The 11,149-nt window shown below is 50.0% G+C and overlaps 1 protein-coding gene across 1 annotated transcript in view; it reads left to right on the plus strand.

Moving 5' to 3' along the window:
- Window positions 1-7,370, plus strand: part of pcdh11 (protocadherin 11) — a 168,245-nt gene extending 160,875 nt beyond the window's left edge. Inside the window, 1 exon segment of the mRNA XM_056286125.1 lies at window positions 6,895-7,370. Within this exon segment, the coding sequence (XP_056142100.1) occupies window positions 6,895-7,370 (476 nt within the window).
- The last annotated feature ends 3,779 nt before the right edge of the window (window positions 7,371-11,149 follow it).

Genomic DNA, 11,149 nt, shown 5'->3' on the forward strand with positions numbered 1-11,149 from the left:
AGGGAAGAGGAAAAGAGGAAGGCCAAAAGAGGAGGTTTACGGATGTGGTGAGGGAGGACATGCAGGTGGCTGGTGTGACAGAGGAAGATGCAGAGGACAGGAAGAGATGGAAACGGATGATCCGCTGTGGCGACCCCTAACGGGAGCAGCCGAGAGAAGCAGAAGAAGATTGCTAAGGTGTTGGATACTCGGTACTTAGTCTATAACCGTTTGTTATATCGCTTTTTTTTTTTTTGCTCAACGCTTCCCTCGAAAGCCACCTCCGCTGATTTTATCAAAATGTTCAAGTGAAAACATCAAAATGAGCTCTTCCACAGTAAGTGCCTCCCTTTCAAACAACGGCGCGGTCTCGTGGGTGTAAGCTATAGGGGGAGCTTGATCGGGCATGTAAAGATGACCGCCGTTTATTTGTGATTCTGTGGAAGTCCAACATGAGTTTCTCCTCCACATGATGATTATCAGAGCGGTGTGGTGAAAGAAATGGCACCTCTCGGTAATTTTTTTTTTTTTGCACAGGGGTTTTTTAATAGCTCTATTATTATTAATGACCATCCATTTGCTTATCCAGATTGTACATGTGGAGTGGGTGTAAGGCTGAATGTAGTGATAAAGTCTTGGTAATTACAAACCCAATTATTTCCTTTCAAATTCCATTTGTTTGACACAATCCTCAGTCTCGCATTTCTACCCGACTCTCTCCAGACACCGACCGTGCTGATGCACTTCCTCTCTCTCTCTCTCTCTCTCTCTCTCTCTCTCTCCCGCTCGCTCTGTTTCCAATCAGTCGCTATCATACGAGAACGCATAATATGACAATGATAATGTTTAAGCAACCGAAATGGCTCCAGCAGCGCTAGCACTTGTCGATATTCACACGGCTGTCCGCAAGAGCACAGATCGCTGCTCTAAAACACCTCATAAAGCTGGACTAACCCCTTCACATTTCCTTTCTACGCCATTAAAACTGTTGAACTTGAATTTTCTGACATTGAGAGGACAGTGAAGTAGGTGTCACTTCACTGGGCATATCCATGGCTGTTTTTTTCCCCTCACGTGGCATAATTACATTCTGGTATTAAATATAAAATCATGGGGGGTGTCCGGGTGGCGCGGCAGTCTATTCCATTGCCTACCAACACGGGGATCGCCAGTTCGAGTCCCCGTGTTACCTCCGGCTTAGTCGGGCATCCCTAAAGACACAATTGGCCGTGCCCACAGGTGGGAAGCCAGATGTGGGTATGTCATCCTGGTCGCTGCACTAGCGCCCCCTCTGCAGTCGGGGTGCCTTTTCAGCGGGGAGGGGGAAGTGGGAGGAATAGCGTTATCATCCCACGTGCTACTTCCCCCTGGCGAAACTCCGCACTGTCAGGTGAAAAGAAGCGGCTGGTGACTCCACATGTATCGGAGGGGACATGTGGTAGTCTGCAGCCCTCCCCGGATCAGCAGAGGGGGGTTGGAGCACAACCAGGATGGCTCAGAAGAGTGGGGTAATTGGCCAGATACAACAATTGGGGAGAAAAAGGGGGGAAATATATATATGGTATATTTGAAATAAATAAAACTTACATTTTGATCTTCCATATGTAAACCCCATATAATTGATAGTCACAGCAATATATTTTCAGATTTAATTCCAGTTTATAGATATTTAAATTCTCCACAAATGGCGTTCAAAGCTAAAGGTGTCAAGCGAACACACTGAAATATTTTCTCCATCTGACATGGTACAGTTTGGGTCTGGGGCTCCTGCGGCCCACCTTTCCGGTCGTCGTTCAAGGAATCGTGCGTTATTGTAGGTATAAGCAATTATCCTCTTAATTAGCGGTAATGAGTTTGTGCATGCTGCCGTAATGGGTTGAATTATATGTGCCCAGGCTTGTATGCAGAGCTTATCAAGATGTAACTAGCTCTGTCACTAAACATCACCAGCCATCATTCTACATACTCCCCTGCACCCGACTCAGCGGCAGCTGGAGAACGAGCGGCGGAAAGCCTCCGTTGGCTAGCTTACATGTTGGCAAGCTGCGTGAGTGTCACTTTTTCTTGTTGTCAAGGTTGCAATTGTATCATTAGATTTCATGTCAAGGAAGGAAGGGGAAAAAAAACAACCAAGTTGAACACTTACTACGTTACGGGGTGAAGGAAAAAGAAAAAAGTACGGAGATGCGTGTTTCTTGATATTGCATCACCATAAATAGTCACAGCATTATCTGACTATACATCAAGTATTTCAAAATATTAAAAGTTATCACTTTCATGATGCAAGATTTCAGATGCCTATGTTGCAGATATGTAGCTGTGTTGGGTCAATCTGATGCGTAAAAAAGCAACACTTGGACCTACTGTGGTATCTGGTCTTGAATGTATAAACAGTCCAGGAAAATATGGATATGGCAAGCTTTCCATGCCACACAGTATGCCGTATAGCGGTGTTGTACCTTTCCCGTACTCGCAGCCATGTTTATGTAAGCTGTTAGGTTTTGCTCCATGGATGGAAGGTCAGCTGAAGGTGGATGCGGCGGCGTTCGATCTCTGGCAGGCCCCGAGATGTGTTGATGTTGCAGAACGGCATTGCCGAAGGGCTACCACTACAGTATTGACCTTGCCTGAGATCTTAGGCTCAGCAAGGCACCTTATGACCGCGGCCCCGTCGGATGTCTTGGGAAACACTACGAGAACATGGATAATAGCTCGCCTTCTGATCTCGCAGTCATATTAGCCTGCAGGGTATTTTGAATCAGCTGAAGACATGAATGGAATACCACCGAGTTTCTGGGAGCAACAGTGGTTGATTATTCAGAGCACTAGCGCAGGAATCTGCACCGGACGCCAAGTCGATCGGGGCGTCAATCAAGATGAATCATTTGGAAAGATATTAGCCTGAAATCCGCTAGTGCTGTTTATTATTCTCCATTGTTTGCCATTAACCCCTCTCGTCTGCCATTGGGGTTTGCTTGAAGAGAATGCGGAGGAGAACATCCGTAGCACCGGGAGATCCGTGGCATCGCTGATGTGTGAGTCTTCCAGAAAGCTCCGTGGGGTCCAGTTGCTTCTCCCTGAATACAAACAGTGGCAGCATCGCACATGAGCTGCACCACACCGCTAGCTGACGAAAGCAGAATTGTCAGCGGTATCACTTAAGCCATGCCAGCCCCTCCCCCCTCCACACTCCCTACCCCTACAACGCCCCCCCCCCCGCACACACTCCCTACATCACCATGCCCCCCACACACACACACTCCCTACCACCACCAGGTCCCCCCACACACACACACTCCTTCCACCACCATGCCCCCCCACACACACACTCCCTACCACCACCATGCCCCCCCACACACACACTCCCTACCACCACCAGGTCCCCCCCCACACACACACTCCTTCCACCACCATGCCCCCCCACACACACACTCCTACCGCCACCATGCCCCCCCCGCACACACCCTAACACCACCATGCCCCCCCACACACACACTCCTACCGCCACCATGCCCCCCCACACACACACTCCCTACATCCACAATGCCCCCCCCACACACACACTCCCTACCACCACCAGGTCCCCCCCACACACACACTCCTTCCACCACCATGCCCCCCCACACACACACTCCTTCCACCACCATGCCCCCCCACACACACACTCCTTCCACCACCATGCCCCCCCACACACACACTCCTTCCACCACCATGCCCCCCCACACACACACTCCTACCGCCACCATGCCCCCCCACACACACACTCCCTACCACCACCAGGTCCCCCCACACACACACTCCCTACCACCACCAGGTCCCCCCACACACACACTCCTTCCACCACCATGCCCCCCCACACACACACTCCTTCCACCACCATGCCCCCCCCACACACACTCCTTCCACCACCATGCCCCCCCACACACACACTCCTACCGCCACCATGCCCCCCCACACACACACTCCTACCGCCACCATGCCCCCCCACACACACACTCCTACCGCCACCATGCCCCCCCACACACACACTCCTACCGCCACCATGCCCCCCCCCACACACACTCCTACCGCCACAATGCCCCCCCACACATACACTCCTTCCACCACAATGCCCCCCCACACACACACTCCTTCCACCACCATGCCCCCCCCCACACACACTCCTACCGCCACCATGCACCCCCACACATACACTCCTTCCACCACCATGCCCCCCCCGCACACACCCTAACACCACCATGCCCCCCCACACACACTCCCTACCCCCACCATGCCCCCCACATACACACACTTTCTACTAGCACCATGCCCCCCCACACACACACACTCCCTCCTATCGCCACTATGCCCCCACACACACATACACACTCCACCTACCACCACCATGCCCCCCCCACACTCCCTACTGCCACCATGCCCCCCCCCCCTCCTCCCAAACACACACACACACCTTCCCAAGCCCAAAAATAATGTAATAATAATAATAAATTAGGGTTGAGTGATTTGAGGAAGTTTGTTAACATGAAATGTTGCACGCCAAATTCGGGCACACTCGGAGCTGTTGACACTGCACTGCCGTGAGTTGACACGGGTTTTACCCGCACAGCCTCTGAATGCCTTGCATGTAGCGTACATCACCGACAGCCTCTCTCCATTGTCTGCAGCAAGCAGTTACAGTCGGGCAGGCCGTCGAGGGGAGGCTTGTGTGTGTGTGTGTGTGTGTGTGTGTGTGTGTGTGTGTGTGTGTGTGTGTGTGTGTCTGGCTGTCGATATGCTTGCTTGTGGAATAGCAAGTCTATGCTAATAATATTATCCCATCAAAAAGGCAATACCTTGAAAAGGCATCAACAACAGCAAAAAAAAAAAAGAAAGGAAAAAGGAAAACCTCAGAGAAAGATTGCGGTAGAGAATGGCAAGGACTTGGCTCGGCCCTATTGTGCTAGCTCAGAGAATGAGTGAGCAGCATCCATTTTTGCTTTAATGAAGTTAGTGACCCTCTGAAAGGTGACACGTTTACCGCCCAGGGGATTTATACACTCCTGCTCCAAGGCTCCAGTTCAATATGGAGAGGACAGATTTGACTCCATGTGGGCACTCCAAATATATCTCTCAATTTATACCAGGCGATTCATTTTCAGACACCACTCTCATAATTAAAGTTGACGCTGTTGTATTCAATCTGCACTGCCGGTGAAAAACCGGAAGAAAGGAAGTGGGGGAGAGGCGTATTACCCTGTTCTAGATAGTTTCGGGGGAGTTTGGCTTGATATCACCGGCGTAATCGGAATATTCATTCTAATTTTGCAGGACGGCATGAAAACAATAAAAAAAAGGTGGCGAGGGGCGTCGTCGGAGAGCCGGTGACGTGTTGGGAACGGAACCAAACGGAGCGTGCAAGAACTTGCAGGCGCGCGCGCGGTGGAGGGGGGGTTTGAGGAAACGGGCTCCGCCGTGCGTGCGGGCCCGTCGACCGCTCAATTATTGATAGCGTTTTTACTTATGCAAATATGTTAAATTATTTCGATGCGACGGCTCGAAGCGGAGGCCTTGAGGAGCGATGTGATGTTCGAACGAGGGCCCTTTCTTTTCTGTTGCATAGCCCAGGAAACATAACACCACGGGCCCCCGGTTGCCTTGCTGCATACTGTTTTACATTCTAATTATCTGGCTTGACAGGCTTTATTGCCGGGGCTCAATGCTGAGGCCTTGTCCCTGACTCATTCCACATGTGGCGCCGGGGCGGGCATAATGTGATAAGATAGTTGGAGTGCTTAGCCTCGCCGGCTCGCCTGTTCACTCGCTTTCCCCCCCCCCAGCGTTTCCCTCCCTTTCCCTCGCATGCGAGTCAAATACGGTCACAATTAACTGTACTCACCGCTCCTCGAGCCGGGTATATAAATACGCTCGCCTCGCGGATACCGAGACAACGCGTTATCTCGCGCGGCGTTCCGCCATTTGGATTGCCGTCCTCGACCAGATTTATTGTGTCGTCGGCGAGATCAAACGGGTTTAAAGGTGTGCCGCGGTGACAGTGATTAACAAAAAAACAAGGCTTTGTGAAGATGTTCATTAAATATTTAATACCGTAAAGCCAATCCGAGACACAAACAGCGAGACATTTTTTGCTAACCATAATTAAGCTACGGGGAATTCATTGCATATTGTAGGTAAACAGACAGAGCCATGGGAATACCAATGGAAATTTAATGCTCTGTTGGTGTTTTTCTCATTACAAGATGAAATGAAACATTTATCACTGGCTTTCATTTTGCTAAAAGGCAGACATTTTTTGCGGGTCAACCGCTGATGAGACGACAACTTTGTTCTGTTTGCTTTTTGATTCACGATTTCGTTCCTTGCTTTCAAGAGTAGTCGTGTGAAAGTTGGTGCGTGGGGCATCCGGGTGGCGCGGCGGTCTATTCCGTTGCCTACCAACACGGGGATCGGCTGTTCAAATCCCCATGATACCTCCGGCTTGGTCGGGTGTCCCATTTAGACACAACTGGCCGTGTCTGCGGGTATGTATCCGGGTCGCTACACTAGCGCCTCCCCTGGTCGGCCGGGGTGCCTGTTCGGGGGGGACTGGGGGGAATACTGTGATCCTCCCACGTGCTTCGTCCCCCTGGCGAAACTCCTCACTGTCAGGTGAAAGGAAGCGGCTGGTGACTCCACATGTATTGGAGGAGGCATGTGGTAGTTTGCAGCCCTCCCCGGATCGGCAGAGGGGGTGGGGCAGCAACCAGGACGGCTCAGAAGAGTGGGGTAGTTGGCCAAGTACAACTGGGGAGAAAAGGGGGGGTAAAAAAAAAAGTTGGTGCATGTCACCTACACTTGCTGCATCATGAACTCAGCCCTCTTGAATTAACCATGTCTCTCTCTCTCTCTTCTTTCTCTTTTCTATCTCTTGCTGAACAGCCATCGAGGTGAACCTGCAGAAAGCCCTAGCTGAGGCCTCCGAGACCTGCACCCAGGAGTGTCTGATCCTGGGCCATTCAGACAGCTGCTGGATGCCCCCAGCTCTGGCCCAGTTCCAATCTCAGGACAGCCACAGCCCCACGTCTGTCCCCACCACCGCCGCCGCCGTGAACATCACAGCTGGTACCCTGCCCTCCTTCGGCTTCCAGCAGAGCTGGGCCCGGGGAGACAAAGGCAACATGAGCAGCATGGGGGTAATGGATGGCCGCCACACCCTTGGCAGATCCGTGCCCAAAAAAGACGAACTGGACAAAGGGATCAACCGGCCGCAGTTCTACAACACCCTGGACAGACACTGCGGTAGTAAGAAAGAGGACCCCGTCAAAGTCATTCCCCTGGCGAGCTTCTCCTCACCCGGGCAGCAAACGTCCAGCAACGGGGGCAGCGCCTCCTTCTTACACGAGCATCAGTTGTAAGTGGAGGGAGGGAGAGAGAGAGAGAGAGAGAGAGGGAGAGAGAGAGAGGGAGAGAGAGAGAGAGAGAGACAGGTCCTCTGTGGCCCGACAAACACACGACTCCATCTGTAGAAGACGAAGCTTTGTTTAAGAGACTTTCTCACTGATGTGTGCGTTGTAGGTTGCGCAGACAAAAAAAAAAGAAGAAGAAAAAAGATGGCAGATGAGTCTGAAAAGGGAGTCTTTCAAAGGGAAATGTAAGTCTTTACATAATGAACAAATGTATAGTATTATAAATGGTAGTTCTATACCAAAGTAGTCCCATCGCAGGAGAGAGAGAAAAAAAAGAAAAAGAAACGTGACTGCTTTTACTTTGGCGATGTTCGTGACACGACGAGAAAGGACGCCGAGGACCGCTTTCCGAAAAGACAAGATTCCTCGCATACTGACAAGTGCAAAAAAAAACAAAAAAAACACGGTATATCGTGTCGAGTGAGCTAAATCGGGCTAAGTGTTAATTGTGAGCTCCGGGTGGATGGTGTTTGTGTTCAAGTCCTGGTGAAGCATAGCTTTTGTATAACACGCAGCTCAAACTCCCGTTTTTTTTGGGCGGTGGAGGATGTCTCTTCTGTCGAGCCCGAATGTGTTTTAGAAGTCTATTTCGGTCAGGGGACTGCAGAGGGAGGAGAAGAAAAAAAGAAAAGAAAAAAAAGTCTACAATGCATAACTAGGCCAACGGTAGGCAGCACTGGTAGTCTACCGCATTCTGTGTTCTTACCACACATCTAACCATAGGATGTACTTGTTAAACACACACAGTCACACTTGCACGCACACACACACACACGCGCGCAAATACGCGAGATGTTTTCCATATGGCGGTTGCTCAGTCTCCGCCACCTCTATTAAGAATGTGTTGATTCTCGGCATTATCTCATTAGCTAAGCCTTGAAAGGCGCGGGGAAGATGCGTTTGGGAGAATTAACCCGTTGTTTTCCTCTCATTTCATCCCCCTCTTCTATTTTCCACATTTCCTACTTAGAACATTCACATAATAGCAGCTATGAAGCCAATTATACGCTTCTCGCTAGTCTAATTACTCTGATATGTGATCTTGGTAGCAGTTCTCGCCGCGGTTAAGGGGCCCTGCACCGGCTCTCTCCCGGCTCTCCTGGCCAGCCGGTGAACAGGGTGCGAGCTCCGCCTGTGTGGAAAGGTGGAGGCACGGCTTTCAAATATCGCTTCCCCTTGTTGCCGACCTAGGCGTTTGTCATGATAATAGTTGCGGTTTCCCGCCAAAAGTTTCCTTTTCATCGGTTTGCCACCGTGTGCAGACGAAGGCGGAGAAACAGCGGGTCACAACGCGTATGAGGATTTTTTTTTTTTGTGTAGCCGACCCCTGCCCACCGGTGACTGTTAATAATGTCATTTGTGTAGTGGTGATACAAACCAGCAACGGCGCTATGCGGAACGGCCTCTCCGTGGGCCATCTAACGTTGTTAAATCACTGCCTCTCTGTGTGTGTAGACCGCTTATGATGCTAACTGCTTTAAGCTAACTGCTTTAAGCTAACTGCTTTAAGCTAACTGCTTTAAGCTAACTGCTTTAAGCTAACTGCTTTAAGCTAACTGCTTTAAGCTAACTGCTTTAAGCTGCTGGAACCAACTGGGCGCGGTGTGGTCCACCGCTACGGCACGCTAATTGACTTGGCGACAACATTGCTGTCCGTGTTTGTGTAACTGTATTGCTAATATCCCACATTGCTCTCCTCCAACATCCAGGCAAGGTTCCTGTAGATCAGTGTTTCTCAACCCAGTCCTCAAGGACCCCCAGTCCTCAAGGACCCCCTATCCTGCATTTTTTCTTTGCAACCCTGAATAGGTACCTGTTGGTAGTTATTCAACCAATCAGCAATGAATTTTGCCAGATGTTGCACACCTTGCATAATTGAGTGCTGCGAGATGATTGGTCGAGTAAGTACAAGCAGGGCTACCTATGCAGGGTTACAATGAAAATCTGCAGGATGGGGGGTCCTTGAGGACTGGGTTGAGAAACACTGCTGTAGATCATCCGCCATACTCCGCCACGCCTCACAGTTTCCTCGTAGCATCTCGCAAATTGGGAAGAGGGCTGAATCCGTTGTTGCGATGCGGCACCCTCAAGGGGGAGAGGCGAGGTAAATTGTGTTTGCGCAGTCTCGGCTGCCACACCTTTTCGCAGCGACGCCGTGGGTCGGGATGCTCGTCGTTACCACGAGGAGGATTTAGCAGGGAAATATCAAAAAGATCAGTGGGGGTGGGGGGTGGGGTTGAGATCCGTCTCGGCGAGCAACGAAATAGAACTTTATCAGAACAAACAACAATTTTATGCACATTCTCCCAGGAAAGTCAAGTCGATCGAAAACGCCGCCGTTTGGGGATCAGATTCCAACTAATTCGACACACGCGCGTATTTTGGCTCTCCTCTTTGTTACTCGGCTGACACGCAACATAAAACGCCACAATCGATCCATATTTAATCAAAAGACGCGCGTATCAAAGGGAACATACATCATGATGTCACTGAAGGCTGGGACGTGTGTGTTTTTTACTGGCTGACAAATGCAAATCGAATGCAAATGCTGGATCGTGCGAGAACGCCACGCATAGTTCTTGTGATGTGCGATCCAACATTCAAGAGCGCCTAAAAAACTTCCTCTCTGGTTTTTTTTTTTAATACTAGGTTGACGTTTTATTTTCTGTATAAGTGAGCCCGGTAAGTTGCCGGGTCAAAGCCGCTGAAGCTGAACAGTAGTCGAAAGGCACACAGATGTTTTATTTTATCTTATTTTTGGATTTTTTTCTTCCCCCTTTTCTCTCTCCGATTGTACCCGGTCGCTGCCCCGCCCCCTCTGCCGATCCGGGGAGCGATATTATGAACCCTACATAGGCCTCGCCAAAATCCCGTACCCTGTCCCAAATCTCGCGAACGGACGCCGGATTTCCGCTGCGTTGCTGAGGAAACAATCAACTATCAACTCGGTGCGAAGCAAAGCTAACGTTAGCTACCTTCAATTTTGTAATTTTGTATTTTTCACAATTTTGGACAGCTGGCTGCTTTTGTAATTTTGGACTGCTGGCTGTCAACAACAGAACGGAGGTAAGTAACGTTAGTTGTCTGAAAATGAACATATATCTAATAAATAGACTTTCTCACATTTAAGAAAGCTGATCAGTAAGTTGTTACCTGTGTATAAAGAGCAATCTCACTATTTACCAGCTAGTCATGATAAGGGGTGAAGTATCCTATGCTCAAACGTGGAGCAAGCAAAGATTGAGTTAAAAACGTTAATGTTGATTGTGGATAACTTAGACAGGTTAAATTGTGGGTGTACAGCGTTTCCTTGATGAGCGCTAACCCCATAACAACATATTTTCGCGTTGCTACGGTGGCGCTATCCTATGCTCAAACGTGGAGCAAGCAAAGATTGAGTTAAAAACGTTAATGTTGATTGTGGATAACTTAGACAGGTTAAGTTGTGGGTGTACAGCGTTTCCTTGATGAGCGCTAACCCCATAACAACATATTTTCGCGCGTTGCTACGGTGGCGCACACGTGACAAAGCCAGAAACGGGATTTTGGCGAGGCCTATGTAGGGTTCATAATATCGCATCCGGCGAGGGCTGCGGCCTGCCGCACGCCTCCTCCCATACATGTGGAATCACCAGCCACTTCTTTTCACCTGACAGTGAGGAGTTTGGCCAGGGGGACGTAGCGTGTGGGAGGATCACGCTATTCCCCCCAGTCCCCCCACCCCCCCT

The sequence above is a fragment of the Lampris incognitus genome, chromosome 1 (assembly GCF_029633865.1).
Source record: "Lampris incognitus isolate fLamInc1 chromosome 1, fLamInc1.hap2, whole genome shotgun sequence".
NCBI classification, from domain to species: domain Eukaryota; kingdom Metazoa; phylum Chordata; class Actinopteri; order Lampriformes; family Lampridae; genus Lampris; species Lampris incognitus.